The sequence below is a fragment of the Conger conger genome, chromosome 6 (assembly GCF_963514075.1).
Source record: "Conger conger chromosome 6, fConCon1.1, whole genome shotgun sequence".
Lineage (NCBI taxonomy): Eukaryota > Metazoa > Chordata > Actinopteri > Anguilliformes > Congridae > Conger > Conger conger.
Window position 1 is genome coordinate 24,275,994 of NC_083765.1, and position 19,908 is coordinate 24,295,901.

The following is a 19,908-nucleotide window of genomic DNA, read 5'->3' on the forward strand; positions in this document are numbered from 1 at the left end:
AAATACCTTTCTACATAGAAAAGAATTGTACACTCACTGAGCACTTTATTAGGAACTTATTAATGTGATTATCTAATCAACCAATCGTGTGGCAGCAGTGCAATGCATACAATCATGGAGATACGGGTCATGAGCTTCAGTTAATGTTCGCATCAACCATCAGAATGGGGAAAAAAAATTGATCTCTGAAGTGACTTTGACTGTGGGATGATTGTTGGTGCCAGACAGGGTGGTTTGAGTATCTCAGAAACTGCTGATCTCCTGGGATTTTCACACACACTAGTCTGTAGAGTTTGCAAAGAATGGTGCAAAAAACAAACAAAGAAATCCAGTGAGGAGCAGTTCTACAGACAGAAATGCCTTGTTAATGAGAAACATCAGAGGAGAATGGGCAGACTGGTCAAAGCTGACAGGAAGGTGACAGTAATGCAAATAACCACACATTACAACAGTGGTATGCATCTCTGAACACACAACGCGTCAAACCTTTAAGTGGACAGGCTACAGCAGCAGAAGACAAACAAAGTCCTAAAAAATAAATACCAAATAAAGTGCTTATTGAGTGTATGCCAGTCACTTGACAATCCAAACTACTTTACTGAAAGTCAAACATTAGTCAATCATTAAATATTGCAACCCATTCAATGTCCTGACATTTTTTCACTACTTGGACTTACAAATGATCATTTGTACACACAAGAAACTGAAAGGTAGCCCCTCTCAAGAACTACCAAAAACATACTGTTAAGTCAAGTGATGAGGCAAATGTAGTGGAGGCAGAAATTAAGGGGTTTTCAAGACCAGGCTTGATACAGTGCTAGATACTGTCTAGCTTTCAGGCGAACTAAGCAGTAGGTATAATGAAGTGGGAGGAAAAGGCGAGAATTGCTGGGCTGAATGGCCTGTTCTCGCCATGGTATGTTATGCTACGTTGTCTTCAGAAGTGGGCAGTATTTCTTCACGCGGCGAAGAGGCCGTGACGGGAGTATGACATCACCTGGAGCAGGTGGGCTGGTTGCCATGACCACACCGCTCAGCTTGCCATGTCCTGGTCACTAGATACCCTGGCTACCCCTACTGGCACCGGTTCCTGGACACAGAAGAACCACCGCATCAGTGAGAAGCTGAGACATCGAAGGCGGAGTTGGGGCCAGGGTGTGGGTGCTGGAGCTGCTGACTCTTCCTTGCCAAGCGGCCAAAACCAGGCTTCATTTCTGATGATCATTTCCTGGTGTTGTTCAGAATTACTTCTCACTACCGCCACTGTGTCTGGCTCCAGCATAGGCGTTGCAGCCCCCCTTTCCATGTAAAGTCAATGGTGACAATACAGTAAAAACACAAAGTCAATACTTCTTTCCCTCAGGAAAAACTGGTTGGAATTGGTGTTTTTTTTCTTAATCTAATGTCTAATGTGCTGATTTACGTTACTGTGCTATTAGGGACAGTTTGCGTCACAGCTGAGTCACTCTCTCTCACACGCTTAGTGGAGGGGCCACACTCAGCTACTGCGCAGACTCTGGCTCCAAATTGCACAGCATGGCGATGTCAGTAAATCTAACTTCCGTGGTTTCAAAACACTTTTCACAAGCCCATGAATAGTCAGTGGGTGACCTAACAGGCACTCGGACCATATTGTTTCTACAGTAGATGGTCCTTGCACACGGTTTACCTCTCTGGATGTATGGCTCTTGAGAAGACAGCGTGTGAAATACTCCTGTTTTCAGGGGAGGGGGGTTGCTGACCAAACATGATATATAATATATATAATTTAACAAACTGTAAAAATAACCGTTGTATAAAAAAGTTCTTTCAATTCCAATTCCAAATCCTATATGGGAGTGTCAGCTGAACTGGATTTCCCTTTTGGCAAGCTTTATATCCCTGTAACATCTATGATGAATGAAGTCAGTTAAATCACACTTTTGAAAGGAGAAAGAAAATCTCTTTTATTGACTGAATTATTATCTTCTCCTCTGAAGGTCTCGAGGGGCTCCTGGCTCACTTCCCCGTCACACTGGGGGTGTGTGTGAGCGCCAGACAGAGCGGGATTTCAGCTCCTGCCATTCGAACGGTGGTGGGGTCTCGAGGCAGCAGAACTGGAGCACAAACAGGTGTTTCACTGCAAGTGCAGCAGGGCTGAATCTGAGCAGAGCCTGGGCTGAGGACAGGCGTCCAAATCCTGGAAGATTATACGCACAACGAGGGGCCTGCTTCCTTGGTTACCAGCTTCAGCCCTTGGCAACCGCCCGCCATCTACTTCAGGCCTTGTGCAGCCAGCGATGAACGGCAGAGCTGAGCTAATAACTGTGTCTGACCTGCACCCACCGAGGAGGAGGACTGAGACTCACCTACGGGCAAATCTATTCTCCCAGACTCTTTAACCTCCTGAAACCCTGGAGGAAAAAGGCTTTTAAGTATTTTACTTAATTTTTTATTTAATTTTTATTTTAATTGAATACCCCTTATTCAAAGAGAAATGCTGTATAGAGCTCAGGGAAGCTACAAAAAATTTTCAATTATCAAATGCGCTTTACAATTGATGCCTCTCATTCACCCATTCACACAAACACCAAAAGGCCATAAGCTGCCATGCAAGGTACCAATCAGCTCATTGGGAGCAATTGGGGGTTAGGTGTCTTGCTCAGAGTCACTTCGACATACCCAGGGCAGGGGATAGAACCGCAGACCTTCTGACAGATTTTTTAAAAATGTCTTTGCAATGTCTGAGGAGGTAAATTCATGACACTGTGAACTGTAAACAAATTCTCCACTCACAACACACATGAAAGACAACACTAAGGGTAGTATGTAGTAGTAGCAGTCACAATTAAACACGCTGTCATTAGCCATTCCTCATTCCTCTACCCAGTCAAAAATGGACATGAAAAATTAATGACAGTTTCCACCACATAGGGTTCTATGTGGAGATCTTTCTAGAAGAATATTCTGTGTCCCTGCCTCTCCTCTGTACCCACACAGAACAGACATGTGACACCAGCACTGTGACAGCACTGAGAGAATCTGTTCCATTCAGATGCGTAGCTCTCTGTTCCAGACACAGCGTAAATGTCTGACAACCAACCACGGCTCCGTCCTTCCTTGTTAAAAACATGAAAGAGCAGAAACCCGAGTCCTCATCACAGATATGCAATAATTAAAGTGTCTTCATAAACATGAAGAGGAGGAAAGAAAAGACCAAATTAATCACTTGTTTCAGCGGGATCATAAGAGCACTTCTTGAATCGAGTGGGACACAAATATTGGCTCCAGGCTCCTCTTTCCGAATCAGCCTTACTTACAGGAAAGAGTCTATTGCAGGAATATCAACTTACTGCATTAAATGTGTGTACTGTAACCTTTCAGACTGTGGTTTATACATTTCACACAAACAGGGAGAAATGACAGCAATTGAAGCCCAGAACCTCTTGCATAAAGTTTCTCAATTTTGCCAGTGAGCACTGAATCATCAATGTATTAGTGTAACACCAATGGAGAATGCCCTAAACGCACAGACACTTCATTGGGCTTACAGATGAGGTGAAATTAATCGGCATGTACACTGCTGTTGTGAACTTCATCTGTAATTCTGCTGCCAGGGTTTGGCAGTGCAGCTGTGAATTTTTAGATCCCCTAATCTGACATACGGGCGGCTTGTGACTTAGAGAAGTAGCAGCAATCTCATCACACTTGGAGCACACAGCTCTTTCCAAATCTCCATGGAAACGCACAGTGTAAACCGACAGCGGGAGGTCAGCCTGACTACTCAGATATTCCTAATGCAGGAAAAAAAGGAATTTTTTTCAAAGATGGATCCAGAGAACAAGTACCGCCTTTGACATAAGCAATTATAACAACAGCAAGCAATGGCAAACTATCTTTCGGTGCAGCACCTGAGCGTCTTATGCACTTGAATGTCTAATGTGCTTAAAAATATCGAGGCAGCGATTGTGCGAATTAAAACACTGCACAGCACGGAGGCCGCACCCTGCGCTGCACACAGAGCGTTGAGGACTGGAGGCTGAACATCGGGATCTTAAATTAGGTGTGCAGTCTGAGCCTACAGGCCCCTGCTGCCCTTTAAAGGCCGTTTCTGTTTCTGACTAACACTTACACTCAGCTCGGATCACTCACCAACGGCCGGGGCAAACATTCCCATTGAGTAAGTGTCTGTCAGTCACACGCCTGGGACACACGAGCTGCCTTCCAGACCCCTATCACTTTCGCTTCCAAATCAGAAAACTTTCATTTTAAAGAAGTCTTCAAAAACTGTGTCGGGGGGGGGGGGGGGGGGGCATTGATCCAGTCACAAACCCTTGTTCTTCAAGGATTTTCTGTTGTGTGGCAGCTGGAGGCACATGAGATATTGTGCGAGTAAAAGGAAGAATGGATTCCACAAAATATTAAGGAATTCTAAAGGCAAATTTTTGAAGGTCAGTCCAGACATTGAAGTTGAAGAGAGTTTCGGTATTCCAGCAAGACAATGGTCGAATGCATACCTGAAAATCAACCATGAAGTACCTCCAAGAAAGACAGATGAAGGTTTTAGAATGGCCACCAGAGTCTCCAGACTTGAATATTATTGACAATCTGTGGAGCGATCTCAAACATGCCGTACATGCAAGGAGGCCAAAGAATATTTCTGAGCTAGAAGTGTTCTGCCAGGAGGAATGGGGGGAAATTCCAAAAGCGATAATTGAAAGACTCTTAGCTGGCTACAGAGCATTTGCAAGCTGTTATAGTTGCCTGAAGAGGAGTTACAAAGTACTTTTGCACAGGGCCTCTTCCCCTTTTTATTTATTTTGATAAATAAAATTGCAAAAAATGTAAATGAAAAGTAATCTTCACTTAGATATTAATTGGAAAAGGCTTTTTGAGCAAGGGAACCGACATTTTTGCACACCACTGTACTTTCAATGTATCAGCAGAGTAGCTTATCTCATGATACCCACAAGAAAAAAAGCTAAATATTCGTAAAATGTAAGAAGTAGAAAAAAAAAAAAAACGTTTTTTTTGACATAATACAAGAGTCTTGGATGACAAAAACATGTTGCATTGAAAATATTTTCAGAAATATATTTTATTTAGCTTAATTATTTCGGCTGTAGCAGTGCATCATCAAATGTGCCTCTTATCTTAACGAACCGCCCCCCTCTGTTCCCCCGTCCCCCCTGATCCCAGCATTCCCTGCTCTGACGCCCACCTTGGATCCATCAACGCTGATGATGCGGTAGCTGTTGCGTGTGCTGTCATAGAAGTAGGAGACAGTGACGGCCTGCTTGCTGGCAGGGACCCAGTTCTTCTTTGTGGTGGGGTCGATCTGGAAGACATGGGCCCTGGTGGTAAAGATAGGCTGCTCCCTGTAGAAGAGGTGGAAGAGGGAGAAACAATGCGAAAGATAAATGGCAAGAAGAAACAAAATGGAAGGTGTGACAAAATGTGGGGTTAAGGGCCTTGCTCAAGGGTCCAACAGCTGTGCGGATCTTATTGTGGCTACACCAGGGATTGAACCACCCACCATGCGGATCCCAGTCATGTACCTTAACCTCTACTATTTATTTATTTTCTTAAAAAAGACAGCACAGGGCAGCACAGGGCTAGTTTCAATCTGTAGTCCCTAGGTAGGTGAAAGATACATTACCGTTCAATGCAAAATAGTGCAGGTTAATTAAATGAGGGTAAAACATCAACAATAACATGAATAATCATTATTCCCGTACAGAATAATAAAATAGAAATGCAAATGGGGATCACTTGGGGTAAATTAGGCAAACTATGGCACAATCACATACTCTTTACAAAGACCACAAAGTCCTCAGTTACCTACAAAGGTCTCTCGCAAGTGCTAATGTAACATTACCCATAATCCCTCATGGCAACAGAGAGCTATTTGTGCATCAGCACCTTCCTTTTCCCTGAAGCGTCGTGTACATAACACATGCAACAGCTGAAAATGACTCTCATCTGATGATGAGCGAGTGTTTAAATACCCTGGTGTAACTATTTGCATCATGGACACCAGGAAGGAAACTGGAAAGGGGCCTGTCAGTCCTGCTGTGGAGATGGTAGTTAATTATTTTACTCTGTTTTCCTTCTGCCTCTTTATATTGTGACGGTTAAAAGATTTGCTCATATCAGCAAATGTACACAGACCTGAATGATAGGAAGAAGAAGAGTTGTTGGAATGTATTGCTGCTGTGTCTACAACTGACAAAATTTGTTCAAAAGTAGGCATACCACAGGACTGATTAGACTTCACCTGCAGGAATCATGTCTTTAGCACTTTAACTGACCTCTTCATCATGTGACAGAACAGAAGGATTCAACTCACCCCTGAGAAAGGGCCAATTAGAATCATTAAAATCTAAACCAAACAGAGCCAACCGGACACTAGGGCTGGCTCTACACAAACATATTTCTACATTAGGCAACTCAACTTGTTTTTTTCACGACTCCTGGGGCCCGTTCCATAAAGCAGAATTACTGAGTTAGCTGGATAACTGCACTGAGTAAAACCTGGCACAGCTCTTTTACTGCAATCTCTGTTCTGGATCTGAGATGGTCCAGGTTTTACTCAATGCAGTTATCCGGCTAACTCCATAATCCTACTTTGTTGAACAGGCCCCTGAGCAGAATAGGGATAGGAGCAAGACACCTAACCCCCAATTGCTCCTGATGCGCTGGTTGGTGACTTGTATGGCAACCTTTTGCCATTGGTATGTGACTGTTAATTGTAAAGCATTTTGGAGAAAAGTGCTATATAAATGCAGTCCATGAACTATAACAGTCACAGATTATTTTACTGTAAGGTGATAATGAACTTGTATATAAAGGTTTAGTCTGAAATGTACCCAGGTGCTTACGAATGCATGACTGGAACTGCTTAGCGTCCCATTAGCATACTCAATTAACCCAGACATTTTCTTCAAAACTTCAACAAAGCAAACATGTTTTGCATGCATATTCTATCATTTTATTTATTGGTAATTTCAGAATAATTACAGGTTCTGAAAGTCACAATGCTGTCCAAAGAACTAAATTAAAAAGCTGCAACAATTTAGTCATTAAAATGGTAAAACGAGGTAAATAAATATAGAGCTATGGTAATGTATGTGAAATCCCTGTCAATTTAATGGTCCAGCTGCATTAATAAAGATGCTGGCATTATGAGTAATAATGAAAATGATGATAATAAGCATAATCATAAGAACAATAATAATAATAATAATAATAATAATAATAATAACAATAATAATAATGACTGAAACATACTGTAAAGGCACTGAAATATTTAATTATAAGCAGGATAAACGTCAAATTATTAACAAAGACATTTCCATGCTCTGAGGCCAAAGCAAGCACAGTTATGAAATGAAGAAGGCTTTAAACTTTAAGGACACAGGACTGATGAACTGATACAAAAGTGACACTCCTGCACACAGCAACACAAGCACAGGTCTACCGGTCACTACCAGACAGCATTAACTCCAACCAGACCAAGCCAGTGCACCCACAGAACCAAAGCCCCACAAACACGGCTGAACAGATTTGTGACAAATCAGTCTGGGCAACAGCCTGGTCTGTTCAGATAACAAGAACTTGGATGGCTTTAGTGGAATTCATATGACAAGCTCCTCTTTCTCACTCAGTAGTATCCTGCATAAACCAAAGCTTGCGGCATAATAATTCATATGACTAAACAGTTCCTAACTTCAAATAAAGCTTGTGCAGCCTTTCAGTAAAATACAGAGCTTTTATTCCTGCAGCGATGGATTTGGTTTATTTACGGGCTGCGTGTTCAAGTACACTCTACAAAAAGCCCAGCCATGACTTATGTGATGATTCAATAGAAAAAAGTCCAACATCATTTCAATGCTGGGTCTGCCTCAGGGAAGTGAGAATAATAGCTCCTGTCTGTGGGTGTGGATGCTATTCCTCGTATCACAGAGTATTGTGCCGGATGGACTCCCAGGAAACCCACAGGTCAACGGGATAACAGAGCCATGCCTATCCCAGGATGACCGACCACCATTCCTAAATAAAATTCACTGCCCCCTTTAATGCTAACCTTAATCCTTGATCTGTTTTTGAAATAATACCCTTTATGCAGATCGCTGTTGTGTTTTTTATCTAAATCCTCTCGTGTCCCCAGTAAGCCAGGAACACCACACCAGGACCACTGAATGACCTTCATGGACACTATTTCTAGATACAGACACGCAGGCTCTGAGCAGAGGGAGCAATGGAAAGGTCAGCTGCTCTCAGGTCATACATCAGCTAAGGTAGAAAATTAACGTTTTTAAAGAATTTGCTCACGTGAATACTCCATGAAATAGTGGCGAATGAAACTGGACGCAAGTCCATAATCATTCTCCCCACAGCAAGACAGAGAGGCAGCCTGAATACAGGAGATACCTGAAAGGAGACACACTCTCAGGCCCATGAGGGACATTTCCCTTGTAAAAGGGAAGCAATGCAACAGAAAAAGCCCCTGTCCGTCCATTATCGATTACTCTGCACAAACAGTGCATACATGATTACGTCTGACAAGAAAATATAAAAATGGAACCAACATCTTTTTAAGTTTGTATGTATACTTTCAATGCTTTCAATTTTGAAAGAGATTTTCAGGACTCAGTTCCACTGAGGTCCTATTTGTGACACAACATCCTTCGAGCTGCATTTAAGTTTGAGCAGCCAACAACTTCTGCCCTCTAGATGCTACCCCTAGGTCTGAATTTAGTTGACAGTTACATACTATTGCTCCAGATCTTTCTTCCTGAACACAGCTTGGCAGGGTTAGGGGATCACCAGTTAAAGAACATTTAAGTACATTTAAGTCTTCAAGTGAAATTTAGGGACCAATGACCAATGCAGTTTACATCGGCAGTACATTCAGTAAATAACTTATCCTTCATCTTATATCAAAACAAAATAAAAGACCGAGTATACGTGCACAGCTTTGGAACAACATAGGCTTGCTCTCAGGGGAAATGTCTGCCTACATCTCTGTGGCGCTGTGGGTGGTAGCAACACATTTCAAGGAATAAAGAAACATGAGACTGATCCTGAAATATCGTTCTGATCCTGAAATATCTGACAAAAAGAGAACTCCTGTTCAGACACTGTTTCACAAGATCGTTTTGTTAACTGCCCAAATGTGCGATAGCGGTGAAAAGAATAGCTTGTGTTTCTTAAGAATTTAGGATGAAAGCCAGGGTTTGCACAAGCCAAAATTTAGCAGGACAGTATGTTTTGTGAGACACATATTTTTCTTGTGAAATGTCTTTGTTTTTGTGAAACACCCATTTCAAAAAGGGAATTTCTTCATTGTCTCTTTTAGATGCTGTTATGTTAGAGCATTCCCTTGACACTCACCTCATTTAACCCAAAGAAAACAAGAATCATAGCAGAGATGGGAGACGCACAAGAACCCAAGACCTTTATTTTAAGGCCAGCTATCTATAAAGCTGGGATTAGCTGGGTCCAAACATTACCAGTTCACACTGAGATTCAAGAACAAGAGTAATAAAAAATGCATCAAGGTGAAATCCGACACAAAATTCCAATCATGAATGCACTGAGCCATTGACGCTAAATAAAACTGATTACTCTCTCCCTTTTGGAAAAACAAACCAAGACCAGCAAACCTCAAGACAAAATGATCATGGCTTCATAGCAGTCCATATTAGGTTTAGTTAAAAATGCTGAGAAAATTACAAAAATGTTAAATAGTTCATGATACAGAAAACAAAAAAAATCCCAATATTAAAGAAAAATACCATAGATGGTTTATGAATAAACACGTCTTTTTTTCCAGAATTCTGAGATTTAAAATAAAACTATTGAAGAAACTGATCTCACGACATCTCACCATATTCCTCTGGCCTTTACATTTCATGCTATGGTTTTAGCAGAAAGGACATATAGAATACTATTATCTGAATAGGATCAAACACACTCCAGTTTAAACAATACTAATACTAATACTGACATCTGTCTTCCAATGCACCCTGCTAGCATAAATAGGCTGAGAGAGCATACTCAACTTATTTATTGCATCCGGCACAAACAAAATGGTTGTGGAGAATTTCTGGAATAAATATACTATAATATATAAATGTACTGTAATCGAGAAAATGATGCTACTCAGATTGGCACAGTGCCTCCTTTCACAATTTACTTGTTGTCAATTTCCAAATGTATTTATTCCAAATCAATAATTAAAGGAAAAAGGTAAATCAAATAGAATTTCCTATATTTGTTCCTGAATATGAAACATTTTTGTTTTTTAATTAAGTTGGGCCCATTGGCAAAGGTATCAAACAGGTGGCAAGTGGGAGTGATTGACAGACTCGATTCAGTTTTTGTAGCAACAACCTTTCAAGTGCAATTTAAAAAAAATCCCCTCAAAATTCACAATATGCAAAAATAGTCTTTACAAAAAATAAGCATTGATACACAAAACAATTGACACAACACAGGTTATCCATTACCCTTAATCTCATGAAACACAGGACACAACTGAACGCATCTCACTGGCATTTACTGTAAAATGAATTAAAAGCTACTGTGTCATACAAAAACATCAGCTGCAACAGAAGAGAAATAACCAGCATCAGTTTGCAATCTCTCTCTGAGGAATGTACACACAATTAGCCGGACAGATCTACTTAATCCATATTTACTTTCAGTTTAATAACCAAATATAAATGTTTTGACTAGCTCAAGGAATATCTGTTCTTGAATGTATTCTGCTGCTATCTCCACTGTAAATACTTGACCTTTTACTATGTTACAGCTCACAATGACAAAGTTGTTTGGTAAGCAATTACAACAATTGTGTACAGTACAGTCAAGTAAAATACATATGATTATACCACCATAGATAAGAATAAACAACCACATTTATAAAGTGCCTTATTCCGATACATACTCTAATTATCTGTTAGAGCAGCAGTCGTGCAATTTGCCATAATTCATACATAACTATGTAAAATATTCACAATTACTATATGACACAATGCACACTAAATGGGTGAATTCTATCATGAGTTAATATTCTAGTAGCCACATTTCCAACTTTAACTGAGTGCAGTCAAATAAACAATTAGTTCTAAAACTAATGTATAATTTAATGTGGAAATTTAATGTAGAAATAAGTCTTAATCTTAAAGACAGTTGTGTAGACTTGTGAAGACAGTTTTGATTCACGCTTGCAGCTTCCATCAATCATCCTGGTCACAGTCACAATTATTGTCTATTTGTAAATTGTTTATACATATGTTTGCCTCTGACACATTCTGGAAACCATGTGTGCAGTTGTTATTTTACCATGCCGATTGAGAGAGCTTTGCAGCATAACAACACGCAATGAGCCTGTAGCCTAGCGGCTAAGGTACATGACTGGGACCCGGAAGGTTGGTGGTTCAAGCCCTGGTGTAGCCACGATAAGATCCATGCAGCTGTTGGGCCCTTGAGTAAGGCCCTTTGGATAAAAACGTCAGCTAAAATAACTGTAAATGTACAACCAGGGATCCTCTGTTGCAGAGACTATTGCTAAAATGACTATTTGTCCCCTGAGCCCTGAAAAACATGCTCAACATGTATTAACCCTGAATTATACTGAACAAGAAGACTATTATATTCAGGTCAAAGACCAATGTATGCGAGCAGGAGTAAAGTGGTAACATACTGAATGCAATGTGAAGACTCACTTCAAACAAGCCTGCTGCCCAGAGCATTTGTGTGACTCTCCAAATTAACATGCAAAGGAGTGTTATAAAACCAAACGGCACAAATCTCAGTGAACAAGGTCCACTGCCAAGCCACGGGCTGACAGCACAAATATCAGAGCAGCTGGACTTGACATGACATTATTTGATACTGTACTGGGGCATGCAAGAGGGCTGGAAAAGAATGCAGTACACCCCATTAGCCAAAAGGCCTTACCTGAAATGTGATATGCACCTGTGACACATTCACGATCAGCTGCTGCTCTGACATAACCACAGCAATGGAGAAACAACACTCTTTTGGCACCCCGACAAAACTGAAATTGAGCACTGCACAAAACCAATAGATTTTCCTGAAGGCATAGTCGAGGATGATCTGTAGCATGCTGCTTTGAGAGCCTTGAGAATGATGATGAACACGCTTCTTCAGCTCTGAACGCAATAGCGGCGCTTTGGGCGGAAGCAATAACCCAATTTTAAAAATTTACTGACTGGCTGCGATTAGTGAGAAAGACACCCATCTGTCATCACCCCACAAGTGAGACTAACAGCATGCCACGGAGATGGTGAGAAACAACAGACTCCCCCCAGTGAAGACCAGCCAGGCTATAATGGAGCAGCCTTACCTCTACGCACAGTGCATCACAAACAATAGGCTTAGAACTTCCAGTGCACAGCACACTAGCATTGCAACAGGAATGTATGGATTAAAGCAGAAGGAACATTGGCCACACCTACGGACAATTGTACAATTAGTAGGCATTCGTTGTGTTAATGCCACTATCACAACAGGTATAGTACAGTAGCCTAACTACACTCCAGTAACACATTTGGAACAAATGTAGAACCAAAATAGTACTTTCCTATTCAGCATATTATACCTTATAATGCATTATATCATATATTTATATAATGTATATTATATATAGAATGTACACTCACTGAGCACTTTATTAGGAACATTTTTACTTTATTACGCCTACTTATTCAGGCGATTATCTAATCAGGCAATTGTGTAGCAGCAGTTCAAGGCATACAATCATGTAGATACAGGTTTCAGTTAATGTACACATCAACCATCAGAATGGGGGAAAAAATGTGATCTAAGTGACTTTGACAGTGGAATGATTGTTGGTGGCAGACAGGGTGGTTTGAGTATCTCCGAAACTGCTGATCTACTGGGATTTTCACGCACACTAGTCTCTAGAGTTTTCAAAGTCTAAAAACGATGTCTAATAAATACCTAATAAAGTGCTCATTAAGTGTATATTAAGTATGTTAACGGCAAACTATTGTGCCACTATATTGCCACTATAGTGCTGCACTTCAATATAGGAAAATACTGGCCCTCCAACATTAGCAAACACAACACAGCGCATTTTAGTTGCTTCTCTTAAAAAAGGAGCATAGCTAGGAGCTATATGCATAACCAGGGGCATGCGATGCATACATTAGCAGCTATTCTCACACTGCTGCGGAACTGCTGGGGAAAGAGGGGATAGCGTTTAATCTGTGAATAATGCATTAATAATAATGAATGCATTGTTACAGTTGAGTTAAAGCTGACATGAAAGCCTGTATCATTTAGGTTAACATATATTTAGGTCAAAAGGGCCTGGTCTCTAAGCCTTCGACAGATGATAGGCAAAAATGGTAAACGGCATGAAAAATCAATCATGTACAATGACAGAAAGTTTGTGCTCATTTAATTGATCCTCCATGGTAATATGACATACGGCAAAATGAATTTCTACTGGAAATCTTTGTAAGCACAGATTGCACTAAATTTTCAGTAGACCAGACCTTTCAGCATAAGGACACCCAGAGGAAAAGTGGTGCTGGCTATTGCCCGGTGGCAGAGTACATCATGAATATCAGATAAGACACTTCTTCTTTTCAGAACAAGAAAAAAGTCTCAATTAAGAAAACTGTGTGTATGTAAAAGTCAGAGCAAAATACAGAAGAAACACATTATGATTAGAATGATTATTCCTGGTGTAGAGTCCGAGAAACACAGTTTTTTTAATAGTATGACTATTGGCATGAAGGTACAGAGAAGGTCACCGCTGGCTGATGACAGTGGATGGGTCAGATTGTCCACAGCTGAAATTGGCATTGTGTGCTCATATTCACACCACTCTTTTATTGTATAGCCTGCCCTGAAATAGAAAGCGATCCACAGACCCAGGCAATAGATAGATCTCTGTCGCCCTAACTGTTTGTTCCCTAAAGACTTTCTTTTACAGCCCGTTAATTATCTAGTATTTACTGGGAAAATACATACCTACTCGTGTAATGATTAGGTGACTGCTTTCATTTTAGTACTATGAAATAAAGTCAGTAAGTACCATATGTAAGTGCTATGGAAATATGTTTTTCAGCCCATTTCACAGTACTTTAAATTTTATTTATTTACCTATTAAGTAGCTGGTATTTAATGGGCTGTAAAATAAAGCGATACCAACTTCAGGGCATTTTCTACATTTAACCAGCCTATAATCATAATAGTATAGTATCTCTGACCCTGGCAGAGAATGAGAAAGAAAGTCCACCTCACGCTATGCTCTGTTTAAACACACTCACTGCACAAACTGTCTAACAAGAAATTTAACAATGTTGAAATGTAACAAGAAATTTCTATTATATATATTTTTTTACAGTAAGTTAATGTTTGCTTGACAAGTGAAATATTCTGATTTCATTGGCAAATCTTCAGATGAGATTTGCTTGACAAGTGAAATGTGTTGATTATCCACTGGCAAGTCTTTAAATGAGTCATACTGTCTTGGAAATATTATTTAGCAAAAAAGTCACAATAAAATATTACTTGTTTTTTCATTTGTTTTGTTTCTTGCAGTGCAGCTCTGAGAACAGAGGGAGTCTGAGACATGTAACATTGAGGTAGCTGAATGGAAAGTGCCACTTTATGTTAGCACAGTCACTTGTATCATGATTAGCTTAACGCCACCTCTCAGTTGGCTGAGCCATCTTTCTGCTGCTTAAAAAGAGGAATCTTCCAACACTGTCTCGCGCAACCTATTCCAACAATTGTAATGCATAGCAGTAGGTTCCTACAGGGATGTTGTGAGCATGAATTCATATAGCTGGATATCTGATTTATTTGAAATACTGTAATGATAAATAGTGTGACTACAGTCCTAGTTCCAGATAGGGCACTGCTGTTGCAACATACTTCACCCGAATCCCTATCCAAACTTGACAAACAGGTACCATGTGAATCATAAGCAAGCCCTAGATAATGCAATCTGCCAACCAAAATATATTATATAATCTCATATGCATAAGTTTAAAATTTGGGGGAGACTCATTGCTGGACCACCTAGTCTCGCATAGTCAAACATCAAGTCTCACTAGTAGTGTAGCAATTTATTCAAATGAAAATATTGGAGGTGACATGACTCCCTGTTTCTCCTCAATGTATAATGTCTCCTGTGTATAATGACCGTCAGCCAGACGGAATATAGGAACAAGGCAGCGTCTCTCTATGGCCAAACTAACCTAACTATCTGTACTAACCTAATTCAGCCCCGTGCCTGGCAATCAAATCTTTCATGAAAGACATGCATGTCAGGTTAGGTTTATTCCTGCGTTGCCCTTGACAGTCCTGAGGCTCTGGCCTCAGGACTGGAGTTGCTCCCTGGGTGCTGCACTGTAGCTGCCCCCTGCTCCTAAGTAACTAGGTTGGGTCAAATACAGAGGACAAATTACCCCCGGGGTTCAATAAAGTATACCATATCTAATCTTCATGAGCTCACTGATCATCCAAAATTTGCCTTTGTCCATGACTAAGGGCCCATCCCTGCTAATTAAAATTTCCACAGCTCGGTTGACAGGACAGATGATCAGCAGAGACAGAGAATAATGGAATCACACAGAGCAAGAGATCAGTGAACCATGTGGTTCATTTGTAATCTTCTTCAAGACAAACATAGAGCAAGCAAAGGAAGGGGCGAAAAAATAAAAATAGAAAAGGGATACTGCAATGCCATTCTTTTTCCATTCATCATGACCTCAACATGAATGGGCTTGAAGGACAGTGTTTATTTATCAGCCTAATGACCAAATAGACTCTGACCCCTTAATTTAAAAAAAACTTAAAAATGATTATCAGTTATATTTATTTAAAAAAGGACAGATCACACAGTTAGGAACAAATGTCTGAATTTAATAATAGCATTGGTAATTTGAAGAAATTCATCTGAAATATATTGTTTCTGTGTTTGCAGCATCCAGAGGCATTGTACTGTAGAGCACCTTCAGGTGCCTAATTAGCTAAAAGGTCAGTGGCTGTCCGTTCAATGCAGTCTGTTCACGTTCAAGCAATCTTATTAAATGCAATGCAATTTAATCATCCCAAACATAATGATGTACTATAACATCCACCTGCCTTCATTTTGTGAAATGACATTACAGCTTTGAACTATGCAGTTCCATCACCATTGAGAAAATGTCACTAATTTTGCCTCAAGAAAATTAGTTTTGACAACGTCTACAAGATGAGGGGCCCTCTCACTACACCTGAGCAAATGCATTCAGGGAAATTTTCACATGAAATCTATCCAGGAATTCTCTTATAGCATTTGTAATTCCTCTTCCAAGACTGCTGTCTTGTTTAAGCATTACAGTTTTTTATCCAAATTATTTTTACTGTAAAAGGAGATCCATTGTTGTTTTTTGTTTGTGTATGGACAACGGTGGTTGGGGGTGGGTGGTCAGCGACTGTATGTATATAAAACATTCTTGTAACTGTGTAAATAAAGCTGTGCTTCTTTGAGGGGGGGTGTGGGTGGTAGTGGGCCAATAAAAATATAATAAAAAGCACTACAGGTTATCGCCAAATGAGAGTACTAAAACAGGTTTCTAGCTACATGGGCAAATGTAATTTAAAAAATAAGTCAGAAGTAAAGACATAAATCATGTTGTTGTGATGAAACTGATACTGAAAATGGGACTGCATTAATATTATACAGTAGATTAAATGAATATGTATATAGTTACTCAAGCCTGACGTTTGGATGGAAGTTGCATGGATTTCCTACGTGCTGTAGTTGATTTCTGGAGACAACAGATTTCAGATTTTCTGGAGTAAGAAACATTTTACATCAAACTCTAAAGAAGGATACTTTTTATATTTGCCCCACAGTTGCTTACCTTTGGTTTGAACAATACTGCTTTCACTACTAGGGACTACAGTATGTTCTTGTATTTCCATGAAATGTGTTTTAAGTTCTATAAACAGTAAGAAAACATCAATATGACCAAAAGCAGAACTGCAGAACATTTTTACTCAGAAGTACAAAGAGAACGGTCACAATAACTGAATGCCTTGCTTCCAGGAAGCCTTAAAGAACATGTCAATCAAGACTCACCTGTAATTCTAAGTATGTAGAACTCATTCAGAAACAAACAGCACCGCTGTGGCCTTCAGTGAAATGCAGGCCCACCTGTGCACTGACATTTCTGACTGACGACAGAAATTTCACAGGTGCAGTCAGGGGACAGAATACGACAGCTGTACTTAGGCTAGATATTCAGCTTCATATTGAACCACTTGCCATAAGGCAGACATAACACTATCATGCACATTACATAACAGTTGTCACAAGGTGGCATAACAAATGATGTCAGTTGATGTCAAATGACAAAAGACATTCATCTGTAAATGTTATGACAGATTTTATATAACCCGACATCATCTGTTATGCCATCTTTGACAGCTGTTACGTCCTGTGTATGACAGTGTTATGTCAGCCTTATTGCTAGGGGTTCAAGTAAAGTGGTTCTCTAATAGTTTATTAAAAAATTAAGATTACAGGACACAGAGGAGGTAATCCTCTGAATCTGTCTCCGATTTGTCCGATTCGTAAAACTGGAGAGGTCATCTCTTAACACTCTCTGCAAAATGAGTAGCACTACCTCCGCTTCATGCAAATGTTTGTTCAGGCCTATGATCTGTTGACCTTATCAAAGAAATCTAACGGCATTAGCAAATGTAGACTACGTTGCTCCGAAGCCTAAGTTCTAAAATAAATATGCGTCCAGAGCTCAGTTGGTGGTTTAACGTAGTCTGCTTGAAGAAACATAGCTCTTAACAGCCCACTAAAATGCTCCCACATTAAATTGCGACCATTTAGTCAACCACAAGTTATTCATCAAAGAACAGGTGAATAGTTTTCCCCGCTACATCTGCATGACATCTGTAAATTACCTTTCTGTTATTCCACCTGATGCATTTTTCTATGATAGATAAGACACTTACAAAAGCAAACAGGTCGGCTAGATGTCTGGACCTATAGTGTGTGTGCGCGTGTGTGCAAATCGACGTTTGAACACATCACGTTATAACTTATGAAAAGTACATTATTACTTGATATGCTTCACCAAGATCCGCTCGAGATCCAATCTCATATGACTAAAAAAATTGTTTTGCTGATTAAATGGTACAAATGCATACCTACATATTTTATACCTAAACATGAAATATTAAAGCTGAACTTTATATAGGTTTTCCAATCATCAAATGAATTCTACGCAAACCAGGAACAACCTGTCCTCAATTTGCATAAATGGTATGTGCAGGTTTAACAATGACTCTTAAGGAAAAGTGTTAGGCTAACGTTATATCACAAATTTAGCAAATGCAAGTATAGACTATGTGTGGTATATTTTCTCGTGAAACCATGTATGTAGGCTTTCTGTGCTGAAGACTATTTCTAACGTTGCTAATTAATAGCGTGTGAAAGTATTTCGATAGGTAGGAACTGTCATTCGTTTATGCTCTCATTGCAAGTGATTCGGGTTCTGTCTGATAAGCTACTCACCCCATTTCCATAGACTTTCAAAACAACCTTCCGTTGTCCAGAAAGGTTACTGAGATGAACTTCGGCAGGTTTAGTGCGTTTCGAAACAAACTGTGATCAATGAATTAAATCCACTCCTGGCACAAGCTCTTTGTTGAGTCCATACCGGGCCCCCAGCTTCAAGCAGCCAGCAACATTGATAGCTAGAACTGAAATATGAGTCTGACTCACAGTCTTGTACGGAGAACTGGCTAAATATTCGTCGTTATCAAGCCTTTCCTCTTTTTCCCACGGAAGCGTGTGCCATTTAACGATTATTTCTGATTCTGATAAAACGAACTACTCCACTGTTTGTATTTTTACGCGTGGACTAAGTAAAATGTCAAGCCTTTAAAATATAGTCTATTACATTGTTTCACACATTTCTGCGCTGGTAGTTAAGCTACGCTCCCCGATGGGCTTGTGTTACAAGTGAAGCATAGACAGAGTAGCGGCAGCGACACTGAGCGGATCCCACCTGCTCGCAGCAGCCTCCCACACATTGTACATCTAAAAGCTCAGGCGAAGTCTCTAGGGGCGATAACCTAACAGGGTATTGTGAAGCGGGCTCTTTCGACATTTGATGCGTCCATACGAAGAAACTGATATTGAGCAGAATGAATTGAAGCATGATCTTAATGAACTAAAAGGAATTACGCTACGTCGCAACTATCTATCGAGTTCAAATGTAATACAGACTAGACTACCTTTCACACAGCCTATTCTTGATGCCCATCACTCTTAATCTTTCTCATGAACGAATTTGAATTCACATATCATCATCATCATCATCATCATCATCCACAACAATTTATGTGATCTGTTGCAAGAAATATAGTGGATATCTCATATCACACCTCAGTAAATATATTAGGCTGCTATCTATTATACTATTATATATATTGACTGGGACATGAACAATCATTTTAACCTTAGAGAACGTTTTATTTTTGCTCATTTCAGCTCACGTAACACACTACGCAGTGAAATATCCAGTATTAATTCAATTCTAATAGAGTATGTTGCGGGTTCAGTTGATTTAACACTGGGCATTTTACTCTGAATCAGGATAATTGTATGAACTTCCCTTCTGCCATCTTAAAGCATATAAGTGACTTGACTTTTAAAATTAATTGTAGTGTTTACATTCAAATTATCATTGCATTCTACAACAAATATTTAGCAATTGGGCTTTATAAAAATTAAATTAAATTAATACACCATTATTCACATTGTACTTTTATCCAAGTGCATACAGAATGTGATTGGAACAACTACTGGATGCAGGACAGCTAATTAAGGTACAATTCTTAATT

The 19,908-nt window shown here is 39.8% G+C and overlaps 1 protein-coding gene across 1 annotated transcript in view; it reads right to left on the reverse strand.

Moving 5' to 3' along the window:
• Nucleotides 1–19,040, reverse strand: part of homer2 (homer scaffold protein 2) — a 38,628-nt gene extending 19,588 nt beyond the window's left edge. Inside the window, exons 1-2 of the mRNA XM_061247115.1 lie at nucleotides 18,575–19,040; nucleotides 5,201–5,357 (exon numbers count right to left, since the gene is read on the reverse strand). Of these exons, the coding sequence (XP_061103099.1) occupies nucleotides 5,201–5,357; nucleotides 18,575–18,585 (168 nt within the window). The 5' untranslated portion in view covers nucleotides 18,586–19,040. The remainder of the gene's footprint in view (nucleotides 1–5,200; nucleotides 5,358–18,574) is intronic.
• Between the last annotated feature and the right edge of the window lie 868 nt (nucleotides 19,041–19,908).